Below are 25,647 nucleotides of genomic sequence, written 5' to 3'. Positions count from 1 at the left end.
ACTAGGATGAATTCTAGGATTAACCCCCTCACTCTTTTAGATGTTCCTTCTTTATTGTTCTGACATGGAATAGCAGGGGGAATAAATATTAGAATATAAATACGAACAAAGCACATTCCCATGCTTATGAATCTTACAATTTAGCAATTACAAAAGGGCAGAGATAAATGGAGGGTCCTAGTTATTAGCAGGATACTGATTATACATTTTCTTCCCTGACTTGCAGAGCTAGGAAGACTCAAGAGCAATGGTACAATCCAAACCCACAGAAAGGGAAAGCTCTAGTCTCCAGTGACACACTGTCAGATTCCCTCGTCAATTCCAGCTTCTACCTCCTAAGCCATTGATTGTCTAGTCCAGCAGATGGCCCTCCAGAACCTTGGAGAGGAGAATGTATAAGGACTGCCATCTTAAAGATCTTGTATTTAGGCATCCACATAAATGTAAAATAAAACCAGTAACTGATGATCCTAGTAGAGCCTGCATTATTGGTTTCATATCCAAGGTAGTCTGCAGAAATAGTATTGCTTCCTGGGACTTTCTGCACTCTTCCATTTCAGGCATGACCTATAATATTCTTAGGGGTTTATGAAGAAATGCTTTGGTATAGAGACTAGTACAAGGGTCAGTAACTTCTTAAAGACAAGGATCTGTACCGCTTCCCAAGAGAGAGGTATCCTGAGACTGGAAGCAGTCGAGGGAAATGAATCTAAAAGCAATACTCTTACTCACTGGCATTAACAGGCAAGTTTAGTTCACTGACTCAAAGAAAAGGAATCCTATCGGCTACTAATTTTCACGATCATCCTGGTACTGGTAACAGAGTAGCTAACAGCAAATATTACAGGACATCTATGCTGGGACCTATCAATAATATTAACTGAATTCAAATGGTTAGACTACTAAACTAACAACCAAATAATGCCATTTGTATCTTGTGTATTTTGCCACAAAAACCTATACACTTGGACTTAGTCATAGGTTCTCCTGGACAGCTAGCTCTATGGACTGTTCTACCTTCTTACAGATTTCTATAAGAGGTAATAGTAAAAAAAAAATTAAACACAAATATTTTAAAAGTTCTCTCACCCAGACATGAATATATTTTCAAAGTATATTATTAAAAGCCAGCAGAATTTTAACAGAAGCCAAAACAAGCAGTTCTCAATTTACAGTTGACAAAGCAGCCCAAGTGCTCCTCCCCCCTTAGCACATGATACTTCGATGCATATTTTTGAAAATGACAGTCATTTTGCAAATGTTCTGAAAGCTTTCATCTTATGGAATACAGTTAACATGGAAATAATGATAACATTTTAATCAAGTTATTTTAAGACCAAAAACATTTTGCGAAGAAGTGCTTTTTACTTTTACTATTAAACTTGACTTCAAATTTGTAACAATTTAGCTTTAGTACCTGTAGAGTTCATTCACAGAAATACTGAACTGGAGCTGGGATGAACCCCAGAAATAATCTAACCCATTCCCCTCACTAACTGGAAGAAGGTGAGGCTCAGAGAGAAAAGACTAAAAGATCTGTGACTAGAATCCAGGTCTTTGTCACCCAGTTCAGTGCTCTATTATACCTGCTACTTTCAGTCTTAAACTCAAAGAGTTTAGCACACTTTTTAATGTATACCTAGTATCAGATGTCCTTTGAGATACTCTTTCTCTATCCTCCAACTCAATTTTCAACGAAATGGATGCTTCAATTAAAACCATTTCTCAGCCTATGATCTCCTTTACAGAAGCTATGATCTCCTTTACAGAAGCTGTAATGACATTTTGTATAATTCTATTGTTACCTTCGGCCTCCTGTAGTCTGGGGAATACAACCATCCTTTAAAACGTTCAAATGACAACTTTAGTTTATTTGGCCTATCCTTTACGTGAATGGAAAAAGTGGCCTGTCAAATCCCAGCAAGGGTGTGGTACCCAGCACCAACCCACCAAGAACAAAAATCAGCCTTCCTCTTTTTAGCACTAGCCTATTATGCTATCCCACTAAAGCATGTGATAGAAGCGGGTCCTTTCATGGTTCTCCCCCCACCCCCCAGGGAATGCATGCCATGCACAGTCCTTATACAAAATTCGTATTTTGTTTTGAAATTTTTTCAGGCTTAAAATGTTTGTAAGATATCAAATAATCAATTTCTATTTACTTCCTGTGTTTAAAAAAACAAAAACAAAAACAAACAAACTCCATAAACTGAAACCTAACAGGCTGGAATAAGTTCTTAATATCAACCCAAGCTTTGAATTATTCTGCTTCTGGTACTGGCCGAAAGTGTCTACACAGTTTTTTCTCTTTAAGGTAGATAGAAAAAACCATGACAACATTCAAACCACTGAGAGCATTTGTTATTTTGTAAATCCAAGTCACTGAAGACAAAATTAAAATGTTCATTTTCCTACTGATGAAATAAAGAAGACAAGCTCTGATGGGCAATCTAAACTCAAGACATCTAACTCTTCTGCAGAACCTTTCAGAACTTAAAAGACCGCTGGCCTAAGTCACCAGCTAACACCCCTTCTTAGAATTACAATTTAGCATTCACAATGCAATGGCTAACAATAACTTACCCCTACAGAGTGGTAACTACTAGTAAAGAAAAATCATAGATAGCAGTTGAGACCATGACATACAAGTTAAATGAAGTCAAGATGGTTAACTGGCTTTTCAGAACAGGTTAAAAAAAGTTTCAAAGTTAAAATAACTGAAAACCAGGGTCAAGCAGCAAAATACTTCTGAATTGCCTTGAGCCCTAAGCTGTCATAATATTTTAAATCTTAATGGTTCTTATTTGAGACAGTTGGTCTCCTGAGATCCTTTTCAGAATGAAGACACGGTTAAGATGCAATCAAAGACATTTTCTACTACTATTTAAACGGTTCTTGGAATTCTCCCAAAATCCAACCATGCCCACGGCAACATTAAGTCTATACTTGATGAAAATTCAAAGTTACTGATTTTCAATTCACAACCTAGAGTTTCCTTCATCTTAAATTTTGTGAAAGATTTACTACCAATTTTGAGTAAATCCCTCTTTCTGGTGACACTGTTATATATGAAGGTACAACGATTACTTCCTTAATGTTTTTGGTGATACTTTCTCCAAGAAAAGCATAATTGAACCATATGTCTAAAATCAACTCTAAATTCACACAATGATGCCTCCAATTTAGTGTTTACTCTGTAATGCAAGGACCTATGCTCTTCCGCATCAGAATCACATATTCCGTGGCTGCATCCAAAGCACTCAGAGGAAAAATGTAATCTGACAACATAAAGAATAGTCCCCCTATAACTGTTTATTAGAATGTGAATATATTCCAAATCAATAACTAAAAAATAAAATTAAAACAAAAATAAATCAAGTTACAGAGCATGCATAAAATACAAAGTAGCGATTTACAAATAGATAATAGTATCTTCATAACCAACTAATACTCTAAAATAATAAGTGGCTACAGAAGAAAACCAAAAAGACTGACCACAGCAATGCCTTCCGTGTGCCCCACACGTCATGAGCACCGCAAAAGATAGATTAACTATGAAACATAGTAATCTATGCAAGCCCACACACACATATTTTTGTACTTGGGGGATATTCCACCATCCTGAATAGTATCAATTCAGTTGACACAACTTTCAGAACACTGCAGAGTAAGTGCTTAATATTATCCACAAGAAAGTAAAATTCAGTATTAGTAGTGCACATTTCTAAATGGGAAACTAGTTGCTCCACCGATTTTAATAATGTAATGGGGAAAAAGTAGTTCAGGTTTGTATAATGCCTAAATGCATTCTATTTAAACTCAAGGTACTACATACTAAAAGAATACATGCCGTTAAGTGGTACCACTTGAGCAGAAAGTAACCTCTCACTATATTCTTCAGACATACTGACACCAGATATTTAACTGGACTGTATTCCTTAATATATTGCAAAACTCAAAAATTAGCATTGTTAAAATAATCATCCATGCCTGCTGATAGATATGGTGATAAAACTAGGTTGCATTTCATTTACTGGAAGGTTTTAAGACAAAATTAACACTTCACAATTTGATACTAACAGCATTAAATCAGTTATTGCCTGAGCAATAAAATGCCACATAATCTACTGCCAGGAAATTAGATGAGTTCAATGATTCGGGCTGCCTGATCATTTCAACAGAGGCATCTCAGATGGAATTCCACCAGTCTCTCAAGTTCCCAGCCTGCCAGGCAGCATCGTTTAACATATGGCTCCATAACCACACTGCTACTGAAACCATAAAACAGTCTTTTGTTTATTAAGATAATTCTTGTCCAGAAAAAGTGTCCCCCTCTCTAATCAACTTTGATGCTTACAAAAATTAAAAAACAAAATTTACTAAACTACTTAATCCTATTAAGGCATTTTAGAAATTGATTTCCAGAATAATGGAAAATTTTCAAGCTCTCAAAATCCTGCTGTTTATAGGGAAATTCTTAGATTTGTGGAAATATACACTACATTGAGAGAAGAGTGTATGAATTATAAGCTGCTCTGTGGCAAACTGATAGCTTATTTCTTCTAAAGTCTTCTTAGTTTGATCAAGACCAATAGGTCTGAGCTTCAAGTGATCAAGTTCTAATATGTCCTAGAGTGACAGGCTTCCATGATGAAAAGTAAACAATAACTGAGGAATCCAAACATTCAGTTTATTAAACTAAGGCTAGTGAAGCCAAAGCATGAAAAAAAGCTGCAGTCGTTCGGGACAAGTGGATGATTTTATAAAGCTAAAATCAAAAGACTTAAGACATGAGAAAATCCATAAGTATGAGGAAGTAATAAAACACAAAGTGACCACAAGAATTACAAATATATTTAAATCTCAGACCTGGGAAATGGACTATACACAGCCTTCTAGGGGAGAAGAGAAACGCCTTATATGTTCTGACAGCACTGCACCTTTGGCTTGTTTTCAGTGGTTGGTGGAACATGAATAGGAACCACATTGTTGCTTGGAGACATGTCATTTTCACGTCTGTCTGACATTTGCTTCTGGGAAACAATGCGGTAGATCTCTGGAAAAAAAAAACAGCAATACTCACTATGAATAGACTGATTAGTAGCAGCTACAGAAGTACACAGAAGTAGAAAACAGACTTGCAGAAAATGACTGCAAATAAACTTGGACAAAGAATGTATAAATTTAAAGTTTTATTTTCAAACAGCCATTGATTAGAGTAACAGTAAGAAGAGAAAAAAAGGTTTTCCATTTCAGAAGGAAAGGTTCACCAATCACTTAAATAGATTGGTTCAAAGACATTACAGTTTATGGGATTAGATCTAAATTAAGCTAGGAGAAAAATAAAAATTAAACCATGAGAGTATTTTTAGTCTGACCCTTATCAAAATCCCCTGCATACACTGATACTGTACAACAGAAAAATAAAAATAAATTCTGCACTATGAGATACATTAGTATATTTCGTGTCTGTATAGGGAAGAGCATAACTTCATAAATACGCCAAAATCCCAAAGGACTCTTAAAAACGGAGGGAAAGATAACGTCTATCAATGCCTCCTGAACTACTAAAGTTAAATTGTAATGAAATAATTATTAACCAGGAACTTAAGATTTTATGACACTTACCAAAACTAACTGTAAACAAAACAAAATAAAACAAAAACTGTCTACCTTTTCCCCTAGACATTAAACTCTGTAAAGACAAGCACTTTATCAACCTTATTCAGTTTTTTTTCTCCAGGATATGCCATATAGTAGGGGTGTGGTAAGTAACTAGTTGGTCCAATAAATGTTATTAATTTCCTCTAAGCCACGTATCTTTATTAACTCATTTTATTTGGTCCTTTATTTCACTGACTGAAAGTATTTCCCTCGGACTAAATTATAAACTCCTTACAAACAGAGGTTGTATCTTGTTTATCTTTGGTCTCCTAGTTCTCCTCCTCCAAAAAAAAAAAAAACAAACAAACAAACAAACAAAAAAACACCTGAAAAGGTAAGAGAATTCTAAAACTGGGACAAATTGATATGATGTGCCTACTATTATGATGTACTATGAAAGACACTGGATTCCTATGAAGGACATCAATGTTTTGTATTCTTGCCAAAATTATTTAAAATTAATTTATCCTAAGAAAACAATTAGATTGTCCCAGATTGAGGGACAATCTACAGAAAAACTGGCCAAGAGTCTTCAAAAATTTTGTTATAAAAATGCATTTAAAAGATGGAGGCAAATGTTCTACAACTGTAGTGACCAATATGGCAGTCACATACTTAAATTTAAAATCCAATTCTTCAGTCCACAAGCCATATTTCAAGCACTCAATAACTTGTGCCCAGCTCTAAATAGCTACTCTATTTAATAATACCCCAGATATAAAACAATTCCATCAATGTGTGACCTTTGGCTGAAATGACATTTAAAATGTAAAAATCAAATCTATAAAAGAATTAGTAGTGTACTTGGAGAAACAGAAATATGAACTGCACATTAGTTAATACCATATGCACATAAATTTCTTAAATATGATATATGGTATTGTGATTATGCAGAATGCCTTGTACTTAGGCGATAAAATGTTTCAATATTAACTTGTAAAAAGTGACACAATGTCTGTAATTTACTTTCTGAAGACTGAGCAAAAGGGAAAAAAGTATACACACACATAGAAATAGATCAAATGTGGTAAAGTGATGATTCTATAAGGGTACAACATTATTTCTATAATACTTGAAAATTTTAAAAATAGAAAGTTAAAGGCTAAGAAAGAGGAAGTAGAATTGTATTTTCAAAATGCTCCAAGAGCATGTCAACCAACTGTAATGTAGTAACATCACTTGGATTGGATTCTAATTCAAAGTGTTAAAAAAAAAAACCGAGACAGAAAATTTTAATACTGTGTGGATAAGTAAGAAATTACTTGCCAATTTTTGAATAGTTTTGTTGTTATGGGTTTATGCCCTAATCGTTAAGCTATACATCATGAAATGTTTACCAATTAAATGATGTAATATCTGCCATTTGTTTAAAAAAAAAAAAAAGGAATAGGTGGAACAAAACACTGGTCATGAACTGATGGTTGTTGGTGGCTACATGGAGTTCAGGATACTGTCCTCCTTTTGGTAATGCTGGAAACTTTCTACTACGAAAAGTTAAAGAAAAATGAATGTGTTAAATAAAAACATTTTCTCCAAATTAAGAACTAATTTCCCTAAAATTGAACAACAGCAAGCTGTAGTCAACTGATGTGTAAACCAGCAAAAACACTGACAGCAATAATGTACCTTTTCTTACTTTTTTGGGGGTTGGGGGGGTGGCTAAAATTTATGTTTGAGAAGACTGACACTACTTCTCAAAGCTGAAGAAGTATCAAGGGAAAAACAATAAAGAAAGCCTACTGATTGAATTTTTTTAAAAAAGGATATGTAGTCTTCATTTAGATTCTTTTTATTGCAAAAAGATGGAAATGGGAGAACTTGTCAAGGGTCAAGGAAAAGACACTCATTCAATCAGGCTAGTGGCTAAAGAATAAAGACAATTAACAACTTAATGTAAAACTCTACTGTTCATTCTTTAATGTTCTCTCTATTCCCAAACTGGATGGCTCCTCTTTAAAAGTGCAAATGATTAAATGTGACCCTCTACAATTTTAACTTTACAAGTTGTTCTGAAGATTCAAGTTAGGGAAACCAAAACAAAAAATATTTTTAGGCTCTTACATGAAAAGCAAATACTGTAACAGAATAAAAGGCAGAGTTCTCAGAGAACAGAAAGTTAAATATTAAAGAGATCCCATTACAAAGCAAGAAATGTGAGCAGTATTGTATAACTGGTCTGCAAGTACTGCACACTATTTTGTAGAAATAGATTACTGTGACATTTGTCCCAGTCACTAAAAAGAGATCCGCTAATGAAAATACCAAAGCAATAAGGAAAATAAGAAAGCACTGGTCAAAAAACATAAAAGAAAACTTTTCTTCAAGTAGAATGGGCACTAAGAAGCTACTCAAGTAATTTATTTAACATCTCCTGTGGCTTTTTAAAAGAAAAAAACACCTTTGTTAAGAAAACAGGAAGCAGGTAGCTTCTAGCTGGTATCTGATTAGAGGTTATTTAAGTGAAGGAAGAGAAACAGGACTAATAAAGTTCTAAACCAGATGCAAATATTTTCTTCTTTCAAGGGCATGTTCTCCCTTAGAACCAAATGTATGTGATACAATTCCTACACAACCCCTTTTCAAGATTTCCAAAGGTTAGGCAAGGTTAAAAAGAAAAGGAATTCTTCTGTGTCGTTCCTATGTTAGAATCTCTTATAAATCTAAGTAGTAAGTTAAAATATTAATAGAAGATAGTTTTAAATAGAACCTGGTAAAATTCAATTAAAAAGACATATGCCTATTTCTACTCTAATGAAAGTATGAAGCAAGTTACAAAGTACACTCTAAGGAAATTAAATGCAACTGTTCCAAATTGGGGAATTAAAAAATCCCTGGGCTCTCAAAAATTGTGAAAATAACAAAAGCCTGAGTTATTCCACTACAGCCTAGGTTAGAATTTCTTAGGCCTTCTTCAAACCCATTGCTCACCGTTAAATTTCTGGAACATCAAAAAAATGCTCTGACTGATATACCGACACAAATCTGAAAGACTGCCACATGCCAAAAACAAAAATACTACACCTAGGGGCGCCTGGATGGCTTAATTGGTTAAGCGTCAGACTCCTGATTTCAGCCCAGGTCTTGATCTCAGTGTCAAGCATTCAACCCCCACACTGAACTCCATGCTAGGCACAGCGCCTACATTTAAAAAAAAGAAAGAAAGAAAGGAAGGAAGGAAGGAAGGAAGGAAGAAAAAAAGGGGGGGTGCCTGGGTGGCTCAGTGGGTTAAAGCCTCTGCCTTCAGCTCAGGTCATGATCCCAGAGTTCTGGGATCAAGTATTGGCTCTCTGCTCAGCAGGGAGCCTCCTTCCCCAACTCTCTCTCTCTGCCTGCCTCTCTGCCTCCTGTGACCTCTGTCAAATAAATAAAGCAAATCGTTAAAAAAAAAAATCCTACACCTAATTAAATGATTCTCACTATTTTAATGATAAAATTAAGAATTCAGCCTTCATAACTAAAAAGATGACTTGTGCTTATTATGTGGAGAAACCTTACAGGTACCACTTTAACCAAGTGATCAGAGTTAACATCACCAGTAAATAAATGCAACAAACCAGTATCATGACCTCCAAATGAGATACACTCAAATCACTTTTGTCGTGTTCTTGCTGAAACTGCAATAATCTGAATTTAATCATGAGGAAACATGAGACAAACCCAAATGGCAGGACACTATAAAATAAACGACCTGTACCCTTCAAAAGATGTCAATAAACTGAAGACTAAAGATCTGTTCCAGATCACAGGAGATGTAAAAGGTAGGAGAGCTGAATGTAATGTGTGATTTGATCTCAGAATTTCTTCTGCTAATAAGCATGTAATTCAAACAACTGGAAAGATGTGCACAAGGTCTGTAGCTAAACATTGATATGGACTACAATCTAACTCTGATTTTTTATAACTGCACTATGGTTATGAAAGAGGACATCCTTGTTTTTTAAAAATATGCACTGAAAAGCACTTAGGTGCAAGAGGCAACATGTCTGCCACTCTCAAATGGTACAAGAAAAAAAACAGTACACGGCATCACTGTCAAAACTCTAAGTTAAAAGAAAAAATAATAAGGGTATGGCAGTATGGGTTAAAAACATCCCTTAACAAACCTGAGGATGAAAGAAAACAACACTGCACAGCAATGAAAAGTCTGGGCAGTCTAGCAGGCTCAACTCAAGTACTAGCTAACTACTTCTAAAAATATCAGCAAAATTGTCATGGAGTTACCAGCAAATTCACAGATGTTAAAAATGCCACAGGTCTATTCTAAACAAGCAACACAATTAACTTTGGAGTAATAATGTAGATAAATTTTCCACACATAATTTTCTACATTAAAAAATTAAAAACCTGTTTTTTCCTCCAGCAACAGCAAACACAATGTAATTGCTCTATTAACGCTGTCAACATTCAAGGTAGAATTAAACCTAATGAGATTACTGTTGTCTTTTCTGGTTTTTTGTCCTCCCCATTTCTTTTACCCCCCCCCCTTTTTTTTTTAAGATTTTTTTTTTTTGGGGGGGGGGGGGGGGCGCAGAGGGAGAGGGAGAGAGAAATCCAAGCGGACTCTGCACTGATCATAGAGCCTGATGAGGTGTTAGATCCCATCATCCCTAAATCACCACACAAGCCTAAACCAAGAGTCAGATGCTAAACCAACTGTACTACCCAGATGCTGCATTCCTCCCTGTTTTTTCTAAGTATTAATACTCCCACTGGTATAAAGAGAAGAAAAGTTTAGAACAAACATCCTAGCACATGCAAAAGAACAGAGGTCTACTGCCCTATGCAATAGCAGCTGATCCCACAGAACAACACAGAGATTTGCAGAGTAAGCTGAGAAAGTAGTGAATATAGAAAGGAAAAATGGTAGTAACTGAAGCTAGTCTTCTTAAATCTAGAATTTTAAGAATTTTAAGAAAAATAACCAAATATTCATCTTTTTTTTTTTAAAGATTTTATTTATTTGACAGAGAGAGAGCCAAAGAGCACAAGCAAGGGGAATGGCAGAGAGAGAGATGAAGAAGCAGGCTCCCCATTAAGCAGGGAGCCCAATGTGGGGCTCAATCTCAGGACCTTGGGATCATGAGCTTATTAGCTGAAGGCAGAGCCACCCAGGCACTCCTAAACGTTCTTCATCTTTAAGGACAAAACAGTTTAATGTGAAGTATATATCATACTTATTGATTAGTTAGTTCATGTTTGAGTGATCATTAAGTTCAATGTTATAAACTGGTACATAAAATAGTTAACGGCAGGTAGTCTCATCTTCACATAGCATCAGAACAGTCTAGAAACAGAGATCAGAATGGGCTACATTACAGAGGAGAACTGATGGGACATAAAAATATCTCAACAAGGGGGCACGAGGGTGGCTCAGTGGGTTAATGCCTCTGCCTTCGGCTCAGGTCATGATCCCAGGGGTCCTAAGATCAAGCCCCGCATCAGGCTCTCTACTTAGCAGAGAGCCTGCTTTCCCCTCTCTCTGCCTCTCTGCCTACTTGTGATCTCTGTCAAATAAATAAATAAAATCTTAAAAAAAAAAAAAAACTCAACAAGAACTGACTAAAAAGTTTTTTCAGATGTTTTCAGAAGCCTTGAGAGACTCACAGACCCTCAAGATGACTTAACTCACTCACTACTTAAGATACTGTGACTCTAGGATGAGGGAGGTTCAGTGACTAGTTACACAAGGAGTAGGAACAAAATGCTAGTAAAAACCTACAATTTGGGGCACCTGAGTGGCTCAGTGGGTTAAAGCCTCTGCCTTCAGCTCAGGTCATGATCCCAGGGTCCTGGGATTGAGCCCTGCATAGGGCTCTCTGCTCAGCGGGGAGCCTGTATCCTCATCTCTCTCTCGCTCTGCCTGCCTCTCTGCCTACTTGTGCTCTCTGTCAAATAAATAAATAAAATCTTTAAAAAAAAAAAAAAACAACTACAATTTGTAGGTATAAATTTTGTACTCTACATATTGATTCACTAAGAATCTGCACAAGTGATTTTAAGATAAGAAGTAGAGGGGCGCCTGGGTGGCTCATTTGGTTAAAGCCTCTGCCTTCAGCTCAGGTCATGATCCCAGAGTTCTGGGATCAAGCCTCACATCAGGCTCTCTGCTTGGCGGGGAGCCCGGCTTCCCCCTCTCTCTCTACCTGCCTCTCTGCCTATTTGTGATCTCTGTCTGATAAATAAATAAAATCTTTAAAAAATATATATATAGGAAGTAGAATTTGCAGATACACAGCAATATTTAAATCTTGCTTGCAATGTCTATAATGAAATCTGACACAGAGTTTCTAAAGGAAAGCTACTATGTTCCAAAAACTAATGCAACCTTAGCACCAGTTGTTAGTCGCTATTTTTCTGGTAACAGAAAAGAGTTCTATTAAACTATTGTTTATTATATCTACTGTATGTGAATCACCAGTATCTACTTTATGTTTAACGAAGTTTTTTTTTTCATTCTTTAATGACTATTTAGCTACTAATTAATCAAATGTCCACTCTGTACCAGGGATAGCTAAGTGTTTTACATGTAAGAACTCATGTATTCATTTTTAGAGTCTAGAGTAGATGTCTCAAATGACAGGTGATTCTTTTCGATGGGTTATAGAGACAAAAACCTTTAAGTCACAACATAACAATCAAGTCAAATCATATCACAAGGTATTTATAAATATAAGCCACCTTCTCTCAAAACAAAAAAAACCTCCCCAAGACATATTTAAATTTTACAGATAAAGAATTTAAGGCCTAGAAAGGTTAAGTAATTTGGCTAAGATTACAAAGCCAATGAAAAGTGAAGGAGGCAGGACTAAAATCTAAGCCAGCGCTCCAAGTCCATGCTCTTAAATTCTAGGCTTTATTCTCTACCTATTTCCTATTTAAATAATCTGTGAATCACTAAATTCTACACCTAAAACTAATATTACCTGTATGTTAACTAACGAATTTAAATAAAAGCTTAGAAAAATTAAGATTAAAAAAATTGGGGCACCTTTGTACTCAGTTAAGAGTCTGACTCTTGTGGAGCCTGTTTAAGATTCTCTCTCTCTCTCTCTCTCTTGCTCTCCCTCTGCCCTCCCACCTTGTGCTCACTCTCTCCACCAAAAAAAAAAGTTTTAAAAAATTAAAAATTAAAATCCTTTCACTTCTAATATAAGTGCTGCATACAAAGAATACATTAAAATCTTGTTACATTAAAATTGGAAACTAATTTAACCATTTCTCCATACGGACTTGTTAGAACACCATATTAGACTATGCTATATAGTAATCCTATACTCCATTATTTACAGAGTTCTTAAAAATAATATATAATTTTACAGTACTTTAAAAAACCCAAACTACTTACTAGAGGATTATGATTAAACTTGCTGATAAATTGGTCATTCTAATAAAGTCAAAGTTAGTCAACACAAATACACTGTCTTCTTGTAATTCAAGGTTGACCTGATCTGCACAACTACATTTTAAAACAGCATGAACTTTGTTCTTTCCCCACTACTTATTTAAACGTTTCCATCTGTAATCACTTGCTGATTCTCTCCACAGGTGACACTGTGCTGCTTCTACAACATATCACAGGAGAATTTTACTTTTTTCACTTAAATTTTTTTAAAAATGTGTTTTTCTCTAGCTGCTACTACAATGTATCAGAACAAAGGAAGCCTTTTCTTTACTGAATTTCAAAGGGCATTTATATCTTTCCATAGCCAGGATTTCAATATTTATCTTATGAAAGTGCCTTTGAGCATTACCACAAAGTATGGAATACCTGGATGAAGTAATAATAGAAGTGAGGAGTATTTTCAAAGTACTTTTCCCAATATAAACCAGATAAATGAGGATCATTAAAGCTCAGTGTGCAAGGGTTAACTAATTTGGTCCTTTAACAGCTCTTTACAGCAGCACTCAAATGATAGTCACTCTCCGTGTGATATATAGTTGTTTCTTAATTTGTTTAAATTACATTCCTAAAACATCAAATTTTCACTAATATAATCTAAAAATTCAAGTCTTACCTGTCAGAATTGTCTGAAAAGCAGCTTCTACATTTGTAGAGTCTAGGGCTGAAGTCTCAATGAATGACAAACCATTCTTTTCTGGCAGGGAGGGGTGGGGAGATAAAAACTTCAGTCTTGTCAAATTTTACACAAGAGATGTAACATATTCAAGGCTTCAAAAGGAAAATACAAACTTTCTAAAAATTAAGGCCTCCCCAACTTCTTCAGCAGTTAAGGGCATCAAAGAATAGTGAGAAATTTTCACTGGCTTCTTAATTAAGAAATACTTATTACAGCTACATACTACCAATGAACAGCAATAAATGACGTTACTCAAAATATAATAAGCTTATCAAATACTCAGTTATTTCCATCTATTACCGTCCTTCTCCCCCATCAACCCACAGAGTTATACAAACATGGATAGGTAGGTGTTATTCACTTAAAACTCTATTTTTTTTTAATGAAGTTTCTTGCCTAGAAAACTTAAAAAACTATTCACATCAAATCACTAACACATTGTCACAACTTTCAACTAGTCAAGAATACACAATCCTGCCTTCTGATAGGCTACCCCTACCAGAACAGAAGAGCTAGGCAGGTCCTCTACTAAGCCAAAAAGTTTTTAACTCCTAGTAGCCACATTCCCTGTGGGTTGTTAACACTCCGTGGGCCAGTATCTTTCAGACCCACACAGAGCAGCCTTACACAGACATAACAGAGAAATAGACAGGAAGCACAGAATAAACTGATAGATGTCATCTACCCCTTCAAAAGGAAAGAAAGTAGGATTTATATTTAACTTTTGGCAGCAAAAACTACAGTGTTACAATTCAAAGTTAAGCAAAAGAGAGTCATCACAAACTTTCAGAACAACAATCCTCGCTGAGCTTTCATGTTTACCTTTCTGAAACTATTGTAAGCGATTACAGTCAGTGGAAAAGTATCAAAACTGCAAGATGTTAAGAGTAAAAAATACAGAATCTCTGTAATACCAGGCAATTCGTATCACTAACCTGCAAACGCTCTTGCTTCATCTGTAGGAACTGCCCTGAGATGACGCAAATCACTCTTATTGCCCACAAGCATGATAACAATGTTACTATCAGCGTGATCTCTCAGTTCTTTCAGCCATCGTTCTACATTTTCATATGTGAGATGTTTAGCAATGTCATACACCAATAAGGCACCTACAGCTCCACGATAGTATCTGAAAACAGAAAGAGGTATTTAACTATTAGGAAACAACCATACAATGAAAGAGAACACCAGAAAGAACTAAATATATGGATTATTTATATATATATATATATATATTTTTTTTTTTTTTAAGATTTTATTTATTTATTTGATAGAGAGAGATCACAAGTAGGCAGAGAGGCAGGCAGAGAGAAGGAGGAAGCAGGCTCCCAGCTGAGCAGAGAGCCCAATGTGGGGCTCCATCCCAGGATCCTGGGATCATGACCTGAGCCGAAGGCAGAGGCTTTAACCCACTGAGCCACTCAGGCGCCCCATATATGTGGGTTTTTTTTTTTTTTAAATTTTATTTATTTGGACAGAGATCACAAGGCAGAGAGGCAGGCAGGGGGTGGGGGGGAGGGAAGCAGGCTCCCTGCTGAGCAGAGAGCCCAATGCAGGACTTGATCCCAGCACCATGAGATCACAACCTGAGCCAAAGGTTTAAGCCACTGAGCCACCCAGGCGCCCTAGATTATATATTTTTAAAAACATATTTTATAAGTACATTTCAAAATCCTAATACTGGAATTCTTACAAGGGAAAAAAGTACTTTTTCCAATACCAAAAATCAGCTAATTCAGTTGACGGAGTCTATTTCTTAGAAATTAAAGACTACGAGACTTACGCTGATGTTATAGCTCGGTATCGCTCCTGCCCTGCCGTGTCCCATATCTGTGCCTTTATGGTCTTCCCATCAACCTGGATGCTTCTTGTTGCAAACTCTACTCCAATGGTGCTCTTACTTTCAAGATTAAATTCATTTCGAGTAAATCGAGATAAGAGATTACTCTTCCCAACACCAGAATCTCCAATAAGGACAACTGAAAAAAAAAACAACAAAGCACTTAAGGTCAGATGAATGAGGCAGATACCGTTCAGAATACCACTATGTTTTAAAGCAAAAAAGACAGAGCATCTGATTTTTTAAAAGGGATGGGGGTAGAGGAGAGACGAAGAGTCCATGTTCTTTACCTGTTACCAATCGATAAAATCAATTTATTCTTTTTAAACTATGTCTACCTACATAATAACTTCCACACATCATCTGCTTAGCACAAACACAGTATCCTGTCTTACACATGCAATTTTAACTACAGGTCCACTAGGCACTGATTAATTACTGTCAATGCTATACCAACCTTACTACCACAGAAGGTAACAACATGAAAGATACCAAATAAACTCCAAATAAACAATTTGTGATATTAAAGTATATCGTATCACACATGAAAGCAATAAAGGATGTTAGTGAGTAGAAAAGAGGGAAACAGTGAAAATGTTCTTAGTTTCATCAAAGACTGGGTGTGACCTCAGGACTCACACCTTGGCAAAATGAAACCTATTTACCATATGAGGCATCACATTTATAAACTTTGCCATCCAGATCACAGACACTATGATGACCTTTTCATAGTTGCATTTATCAGATGGGCAGGAAGCTATATAGACCTCTACAAAAACAGACACCCCAATTAAGTTTAACAGGAGCCCTAGGAAGCTAATAATTCCGACTTACTCTGAGTAAAGGCCAAAGCAAGGAGGTCACATACTTTGTCTCTTATGACTTAAGACTTTTTATTTTAAAAACAAGTGTGGTTTAGATGAATTTATTTCCTGTGATTACTATAGAAGGCAGTTTATTTACTAATACATGAGGATTTTTTTCCCACCCAAGGCAATGTTATCCTTAAGAATTTCATAAACAATGGGAAAACAAGCAGATAACTTGTTCTAAAGTATTTCTATCTGAATTTAAAGGACAAAATGAGTTCACAGGTTTATAGAACATGAACCAAAAAACTTTTTACAAAGGAAAAAAAAAAAACCGCTATCAGCATTTCAATGTTTTTCTTACCTGCTAAATGATTTAGGCAACAGGACTAGAAAATCAAACGTGAGAACACCACCAAGGAGTAAGACCATGCCTTATTAAAAATGATTATGATCTGGTGGTAAGGAGAGAGGGAGGTAAAAACTCTTAAGAACTCATAGCACTCTGGTCAGAGGGCAAAGAGAATCTATTATGCATTCCTTCCTTGCCACAAGAGTGGATATAACCTGGCCTCTGGACAGTCTTGGATAGAGTACATTATCAAATGCATATCTTCCTGACTTCCTCTATTAGCTGATTCAGCAAGAAATCATCCAGGTGGCAGTAACTCCATGCAGCACAAACAGCAGGTACTTCTAGCTATACTCAATCAGAGATGTCAAAGGTACTGGGACAAACACAGATACTCTATCAAATGCTTTAACGTGGATAACAGGAAAGATGATAAGGTCATCAAAGCAACATGCCAAAACAATGCACTTCCAGTTTTCTAGGATGGTTGGTTATGTTAGTTTCCAAGGAGTACATTTCTGGCAGTGAGGTCAAATCCCATTTTCAGTGACAGTTGACCCTATTAACAGGATATACACACCACTGCCTCTTGGTGCAAGAGGCCTGATACTCTGCTCAGGAAACCCCTTGAGAACCATTTCTAAAGCCACACTAGCAATGAAGTGTAAAAGCCTCACTTGAGATGGGAACAGGGAAGAAGGGAAAAACCAAAAAGTTAAAACATATCTACTTCATAGTCACTCAGATATCAGTAATTCAGGAGCCAGTCGGTTTAAAACCAAATGGAAGACATCTTGAATGACAATGCCTCTGGAAAATTAAATAACACATTCAAAGAACATCTTCTCCCTCCCACAAAAACTCTAGCACTTTCAAGTTTCGGTTTTTCCCTTCTGAGATCCATGTTAATTAATGATTATGCTCATTATCTCCCCACCTCAGCATAAAGACAGGGAAGGTGTTTTTCCCCTCCATGTAACCAATTAATTTTAACATTATAAAAAATAGCACCCTTATCTGAAAATACTTCAAGACTCATGAATGCTTTATACAGTATAAAATAATTATCTCAACTAGACATGGACAGAGTTGCCAGATTAAAAGACAAAAACTTGTTAAAGGATTATATCTTGAATGACACCAGAAGATATTGATTGGTTCTGTAAGAACAGTGCTGCCAAGAAGATACTGAGAAATGGCACAATAAGGAAAGCTGGTTTTATTCAGTTACCAAATGAGAAACCAAAACAGGATGGGTTACACTTAAGGTCACTAAAAAATAAACATACGAGAATGGATTAAATTACCTAAGCAACCTAAGAGAATTTACTGGCTATGACTGAAAAAGTAACCCCTCCCCAAAAGTTCATGGGACTCAATTTTTAATTAAAATACTTTCCCTCATTAAGATGACAATATATAATTGATCTTTAAAAATGTGACAAACTATATGATCACATCCTATAGTTCAAGAAAGTAATTTGCAATGATTTTCCAATGTTTTCCTTAACTAGTACCTTAAGTTAAAAGTACTTCCCACTTTAAATATTTTATAACTATATCCATCTATATAGTGTATGGAGAGGGAAGGAGAGTATGTATAATAATATAAACATAAATAACAGCATCTATATATTAAATATCTACAGTGTTTCTAAAATAACCTAATGATTTTATTACCACTTGGTTAACCTCACCTGAAGTTTAACTACCATTCTAATACCTAATATTAAATCTGCTTCATTATGTATCAAATATTAGGCTAAATGCCATAAGAGCAAAATATACATATAAATTATCCATTATTTAACAAGAAGTTCCACCTCTTCAACCACATTTATTTCTATATACTTTCTTGCAAACTAATGTACTAGACTAAAATTCAACAAATCAATCACAGTACATCAGATCTAAAAGTTATCACCTGAAAGGATAATTGGTCATTTTCATACTGATTTTTATAAATAAACGTAGGAGATTCTTCTACTCTTTCAACTATATTCATAGTTTTACCTCACCAAAAGCCTTGAAAATAAAATGCATTCGGTAAGTCAATAAGGCTTTAGCCTAGACAAGTTTTTCCAGATTCAGCAGAATCTGAGTTGCTCAACTGAAAGTTGTGAAAGAAAAACTACCAAGATGCAAGACAGCAAAGCTCCTGAGATCTTTTCCAATGACAATCAGCTGACGGTTAATTACTATTGACCTTCAGCTAGACTGAAAAGAAAATGATGTAGACTATGTATCCAGATATTTTCAAAAAACGTGACTCCGAATTGGTGTCTACAACACCAATAGCAACTATGATTGATGCTTACTTCACTGTGTGTACCAAAGGGCCACCACATTGTATATACATAATTGTAGAATTAAATAAAGCTTTTAAAACAAAAAGTCTTAAAAAATAACCTCCCCACCTTGTACACCAAGAGTCTCCTATTGAGCTTAACTGAAGATTAATGTTCAAGAACAAATACATAACACAGAATACCTGTCTTGCTCTCTCCCCACATTACACTCCCATTTGGACCACTCCATCCTATACTAATCAAAATATCCCCTTCATTTTCAACTGGTTAGAGTTACAAACTTCCAGTTCGCTCAAGTATTAAGTGTGCAAGGTAAGCAGTCTAAAAGTAGAAAGGTCTACCTCGTGTCGGTGAATAAACCTCTGTACAATGAAACTACTTTAAAATTATTGTTGCTCTGCTTTAAAATATAATCGTATACCCTGGGGCTAATAATACATTATATGTTAATAAAAAATTTAAAAACATACACACAATTTCAACAACCCAATCTTGATTATTTGTAAAGGATAGAATTTTTTAAAAAGCCTATATAGTGTATCAATAATGAATGCTTCCCTCTCTGAATCAAATACCAATTATAACCAGTGTAAGAAAATGGTTAACCAATAAACGAAATGTGTATCAAAATGTTCATGAAAAAATAAAAAAATAAAGATAAAATATAATCGTATAAATAAGAAATTGGCTAAATAATCAGCACTAAAGTTTAAAAAAAAAAGTGACTCATATCCTGTAAGAGCTTTTAAAAAGTGGAAATTCTTCTCAGCAGAATTTTTTAAACATCCTATGTTTAAACAGCAAAATGTACAACAAAATGAAACCATAACCCATAGAAACACAAAATACTTTAAAAGTTCCTACTTTTAAGTTTCTTTCATAATACTTAAATGCTCTTGAAGATTTAAGATTCCAAAAAGCTGACAAGAACCACAGTAACTTTCTTAACATTATTATCACTTACTGAATCCTCAAAACCAGTCTCATTTAATTCTGGTAAGAGTTCTGAGAGATAGGTATTATTTTCTTTTAACAGACAAGGAATTGGAGGCTCAAAGATCAAAAAGCAAGTTTAAGACCTGAATTTGAATCCAGACCTTTGTGATTCCAAAGCCCTGTGCTCTCAATCACTGTTAACAGGATGCTCTAATCCCAAGTTAAAATGCCTTAAACCAATTCAGGATAATTAATATTCTTAGTTAAAAAAATAAATGGTTTCTATAAACAACAGTCAAGCTCCAAACCAAACAGGAGAAATATTCTTATTAGTCTATCTTGTTCTAAATTAATCACTTGAAAGGTAGCTACAAAGGTCTACAACTTTGCACCTTATTTTAAGAAATAAAACTTTTAATGACTAACCACTACTCTCTAGGGTCTAGTAATTTCACATGACCTCAGAGGTCTTCAGCAAACAGTATGCTTTCAAACCCACCTCTCTTCTTTGTATTTATAAAATGCATTAAGTACTCTTCTCTGTAAATGATTTTGCACTATGGGGAATGAAGGTGAACACTGGATATACTCACCCTATATGACAGAATATTCTGGCCCAGAGGAGTTAAGTGGTGATAAGATTTGCAAAGTATTGGTAAAGCAATGTTTCCTGCTTCCTTTAGTAAATCATTCTTGGCACCCAATGACAAGGTCAGAATCACCATGCTTAACACTCTTAAACTCCACCCTCCACTGTAAAGCTTTTATAGCAATGGTTTCTTCCTCCCTGGTAATGATCTTTGTTCAGCATACTACTGATGGCTGCCCTAATTCAGGAGCAGTGAAAGCATCTGAGTAAGAATGCATTCACTTAACCAAAAAAAAAAAAAAAAAAAACACCATTTACCGTACTCTTTCCCATTGAAAACTGTACCCTTTATTTTTCTATTAAAAAACAACAACAACAAAAAACTATCGGGATTCTTTCCGACTAACCAACAGGCAATTCTATCCATTCCCCACGCTCCAATGTGTTTTGTCCAAGGGCACTACGTTTCCCGATCTCCTAACACATGTTACATTTCACCAAAGAGCACATAAGTTTCCCTAGCCCCCACCTTTTGGAAAAGGTATGTGGCTAACTAGCACTCTTCCCTTCCTGTTCTAAAAACACCAAAATGTTGGATCCTCCCAGTGTTGCAGCAGGAAGCAACCAGTCCATAGTGATAAAGCAGGCTAGTATTTGTGCAACGCACAACCTTTCCTGCTCAGGAACTGGGCCTTCAGGTCTGGCAAGGATAACAGCCACCACCCATCCGCAACCCCTTCTCGCTAGCTGAGTCTAGAGTTCTCCCGAGCTGGCTGCCGCTCGGTGGGGAGGGTAGGAGGAAAAAAGCCTAGATGGGAAGTCACAACAGTCTGCCGGGTCACTGCGACAAGTGCGCGCGTGGGTGATGGACAATCCCTCCTGCCCTACCCCCCACCCTCGGGGTCGCACAGGAGACGTGGGAGAGCTCTAAAATTATTTGGGGAGAAAAGGGAAGGAAATAGTACCAATCCCGGGGGCAATGCAAGAAGGTTACTGACCACGGGACCTGTGGGGGCGGGTGGGGGGGGGACCCCTGGCCGGCTCAGATTTTAAGCCGGGCCTGGCCCAGGGAAAGGAAGGAGACCGCTCGAGAGGCGTCCGTCTGAGGGGAGGGGCTGTGAGGAGACGCAGAGGAGAGGCTCGTTCTAGGGGAAAGAGGGGGGCAGACGAGAAAAAGACCTGTAGTGGGAGTCCGCTCGCTCCAAAGGAAAGGTGTGCGAAAAGGAAGGGCCGGTCAGAGGGGTTCTGGAAAGGGGGGCGAGCCGAGAAGGGTGTATACTGAGGGGGAGGGGCGCCAAACCCGAAAAGATAGATGGTGGGAGGGGCGGCCGCTTTCCAGGGGCCGTCGAGCCCGGGAAACGAAGCCGATTTGGGAGAAAGCAGCCCGCCGGGAGGACACAGGGTGAGGGGCGCTGAGGATAACGAAGGCCTAAGGGCAGACAGCTAAAAGCCTGGCGTGTGGGGAGGACTCCTCGTCTGAGGGTTGAAGAGCTGAGCTGGGAGACGGCAAGACAAATCGCCCAGAGAGGAAGGGCTGAGGAAGGCCGACTTCAGTGCAGGGGCAGCCCGCACGCGGGTCCCCCAGGAGTGTCCCGGGCCCCCGAACCGGGACTCGGTGAGGAAAGTGGGCGAGCCCACGGCCTCACCTTTGAAGAGATAGTCGTACTCGTCGTCGCGGGTGCCCATTGCGCGGCCGAGGAGCGAAGGGGCGGGAGCAGCAGTGGTATCGGTGGGACCAGGGGGCGTCGCTGCAGGGGTAACCCGAGAGCCGAGCTTCAGCTGCCGGACCGGGTAAAGAACCCCTCCCTGCCCCTACGACACTTCCGCCAGGCCCCAGCCCCTAAGGGGAAGTACTTCCGGGAGGCGGCGCTCCGCCCCTGAGCCCTGGAAGGGCGGTGCGCCGGAGCGTGGAGTCCGTCTTTAAATACTGCCCCCTCCAAGAAGTTTAAGGGAGGGGAAGTTGAGCTCCGGACTCCTGGCATGCAGCCGCTGCTTGCCATCCTCTCAATGGCCTTTCCCTCGTTCCTCGGGCCAACATGCGGGGAAATGGGGTGCTGGGAAGCGCGTCAGTCCCGCTTGGGTGGTAGGTTTGTCGAGGGGGGCGGGGTTTTCTAAGAATTAGACCGCTGAAGGCGGCTGTGTTTTTTGTAGTGGTTCCATGGTGTAATGGTTAGCACTCTGGACTCTGAATCCAGCGATCCGAGTTCAAATCTCGGTGGAACCTACATCTTCCCGTTTTTTCCGTGAACACATTTTGACTTTACTATTCATTAAGTGATTGTTGTACAGCTACGGTATATTATGTCCTTGAACGAAGTGGAGGCAGAATTTCTCGAAACATAACCTTTGCCTGCGAAGACCCGTTGGTTCTATAGTCATTGTCACCTGGGTGTCTCCGAAGGAGCCTCTTCACTTCGCTTTTTTTTTTTTTAACCTGGGCCTTTGCCTCAAAGCTAGCTTTCAAAAGCTTCGGTGTAACTTGATTCCTTTTGCTAGAATTTTCAACCTCCAATTTCATTCAAGGGCAGGCGCTTTTCACATTTTTCCTCTGGAAATCCCTCAAACTATCTCCAGATGTCGTGTGGAGAACTTCGCCCACCCTCCTCATCAAGATTCATCAAGAACTTCTTGAGCCTTATTTGTCATCCTCTAAGCTAAACCTGTTTACATAATTATTTCATTTAAAAAGCAGAGCAGAGAATGGCAATTTTCATTTTAGCAGAAATGTGGATACTAAGACTCCAGTGACTTGCCAAAGATCACGCAGCAATGATCTGTTTTTGAAGAGTTATGTATTTGAAAAGAGTTATGTTATTACAAAATGTTTTTCCCCTTTGCTGCCATACCCCCTACCGCCTATATGCAAACTCTCAATTTAGACTTTTGGACAAGGGTGCCTGTGGTGAGCAGAATAATAACTCCCTGAAGAGGTCCACTTCCCAATCCCTGAGATCCGTGAATATGTTAAATTAAATGGCAAAGGGGAATTACAGTTAGAGATGGAATTAAAGTTGCAAATCAACTGACTTTAAAATAGAGAAGTAACCTAGATTCTCCAGGTGAACCTAATTTGTCACAGAGATCCTTAAAGGTGGAAACCGTAAGCAATGATAGGAATGTAGAGGCTTCTAGAAGACAAGAAAAGGCAAGGAAATGGATTCTTCCCTATCGCCCACAGAAGGAATACAGCCCTGCAGACATCTTGATTTTAACCCAGTGAAACCACCATGCAGAATTCTGACCTAGAGAACTATTTGTGTTTTAAGTCACCAAGTTTGTGGTAATTTTTTTTACAACCGCAATAGGAAACTAATAACAGTACCATTTTCAGTGCTTTCTGTGATGGTATAAGTAATGGATGGTTTATCTAAGGCCTAGATACTGCCTTGTGCAAATAAGTATTATCCACATCAGGGGAGATGGACAGTATTCTCAAGCAGCTAAATATTATATACTACAGATAAGACACAGTCCTAGCTCTACTCACTTGAGTAAACAAAATGGTTCCAAGAAAAGGGAGATATCAATAACTAGAGAGTTCTTAAGTTGTAATTAATGAAAGTTCTGGTGCTAAGAAGTGTCACTGTTCAGAGAGACTGAGATAATTAGGAAGAACTCCCTGGAGGAGAAGGAGGAGAACTAGAATTGACACCACTGAAGGAAGAAGCAAGGAAGGAAACTCATTTTGACCAGTAGACCAAATCAGATGATGACGTAAATAAATAAATGTGTTCAGTAAGGCCGCTGATGCCAAAGAGTAATTATGAACTTTTCCCCTTTAAGCAATTCTCAAGGTGTGTCCTGAGAAGGTAAATAGTATTACTAGAGGAAGAATTGCAAGGCCAAATAAATTGAAAAGAATTACACAGTCTCCTTTGCTTTAGAAGTTTCCTTAGCATGTTGGCATTTTAAATTCTAGATATTTCACTCTGAAGAAATCTTTTTTTAACTGTGTTAATCACAGCATTTCCCAGATTCACCAGACCACAGAACTCTTTTCCCATGGAACACCTGTTAGCATCCCTCTGAACTCTTTGGGGGATCCATAAAAGATTTTGGACAGAGGATGATTGAAGTCAGCCTGGTCTTAGGAAAAGTAAGTTGGCTGTGGATGGCAAGACTGGGGTAAAGAAAGACGGCAAGTGTATCACTTAGAAGGCTATTGCAATTAACCAGGTACAAACTGATAGAAATGGAGTACCATTATGGTAATAGAGGAGAATGAAAAATCAAAGGCTGTTATGCAAATAATAATAATAATAATAATAAATTATTAATTAATATATAATATATAATGGGTAAATGGAACCAATGGACAAAGAAGAGAGGGTTTTATTGTTTGTTTTGTTTTGTTTGGAGGAGGGTAGTAATTGCTTGATGTGTCTTTTTTAATCTCTCAAGAAATACAGGAATTTAATGTAAATGACTTAAATAATATAGAAATACAGAGTAAGTCTTTTTTCTTTTTTAAGAATTCTATTTTTAAGTAATCTCTACACCCAACGAGGGGTTCAAACTTACAACCCCAGAATCAAGAGTCACATGCTCTGCCAAGAGAGCCAGCCAGGCACCCAAAAATAGGGAGTGAATCTGTAAGGGCCTCCTCCACTTCAATTCCTCCTCCAATTCCAGAGATAACTGTTACATTTTCTTTTAATATATATAAAATCAGGTTATGTGTACTGTTTTTCATTTTGAAAAATCTTTCCACATCAGTCCATACAGTTTTAACTCATTTGCTACAGTTTTTCTTAGCAAGAATATACCATAGTTGGTACAACCATTCCCATTCTCTTAACCTGGGATATGGCAAATACTGAAGGTTCACTAAATTAAAACGTATTCCTAGGCCATTTCTTCATTGCCCACCTGCCCTAGAAGCTGGAAAGCCAAATATTCACTTTCCCAGCTACCCTGCAATATTTTATATACTATATACTATTTGAGTATCTAAAATATTTATGTGAGAGAGAGCAAGAACACAGAGGGAGAGTAAGAAAGAGAAGCAGACTCCCTGATGAGCAGAGACCCCAACGTAGGACTTGATCCCAGAATCCTGAGATCATGACC

General features: G+C 37.4%; 1 protein-coding gene and 1 non-coding gene across 2 annotated transcripts; one reads left to right on the top strand and one right to left on the bottom strand.

Annotated features, from left to right (window-relative positions):
* Positions 1-3,292: 3,292 nt before the first annotated feature.
* RAB11A (RAB11A, member RAS oncogene family) lies at positions 3,293-22,409 on the bottom strand. Its single transcript, XM_059372303.1, has 5 exons — positions 22,224-22,409; positions 15,526-15,721; positions 14,678-14,871; positions 13,680-13,760; positions 3,293-5,056 (listed from the first exon to the last, which is right to left on the bottom strand). Exons 1-5 carry the CDS (start codon positions 22,261-22,263, stop codon positions 4,917-4,919), a joined length of 651 nt encoding a protein of 216 aa, XP_059228286.1. The 5' UTR covers positions 22,264-22,409; the 3' UTR covers positions 3,293-4,916.
* A 320-nt stretch (positions 22,410-22,729) lies between these two features.
* On the top strand, positions 22,730-22,801 carry TRNAQ-CUG (transfer RNA glutamine (anticodon CUG)). The gene has a single exon. It is a non-coding gene; the product is annotated as a tRNA-Gln (tRNA).
* The last annotated feature ends 2,846 nt before the right edge of the window (positions 22,802-25,647 follow it).

The sequence above is a fragment of the Mustela nigripes genome, chromosome 13 (assembly GCF_022355385.1).
Source record: "Mustela nigripes isolate SB6536 chromosome 13, MUSNIG.SB6536, whole genome shotgun sequence".
In the NCBI taxonomy this organism is placed as follows: domain Eukaryota; kingdom Metazoa; phylum Chordata; class Mammalia; order Carnivora; family Mustelidae; genus Mustela; species Mustela nigripes.
This window is presented reverse-complemented; position numbering and strand designations above follow the sequence as displayed.

Coding starts and splice junctions, on each gene's coding strand:
- RAB11A (XM_059372303.1), bottom strand. CDS start 22,263: ATGGGCACCCGCGACGACGAGTACGACTATCTCTTCAAAG. Junction 15,722..22,223: donor GTACGACTATCTCTTCAAAG/GTGAGGCCGTGG, acceptor TTTTTTTTTCAG/TTGTCCTTATTGGAGATTCT. Junction 14,872..15,525: donor TACCGAGCTATAACATCAGC/GTAAGTCTCGTA, acceptor TTCTGTTTTCAG/ATACTATCGTGGAGCTGTAG.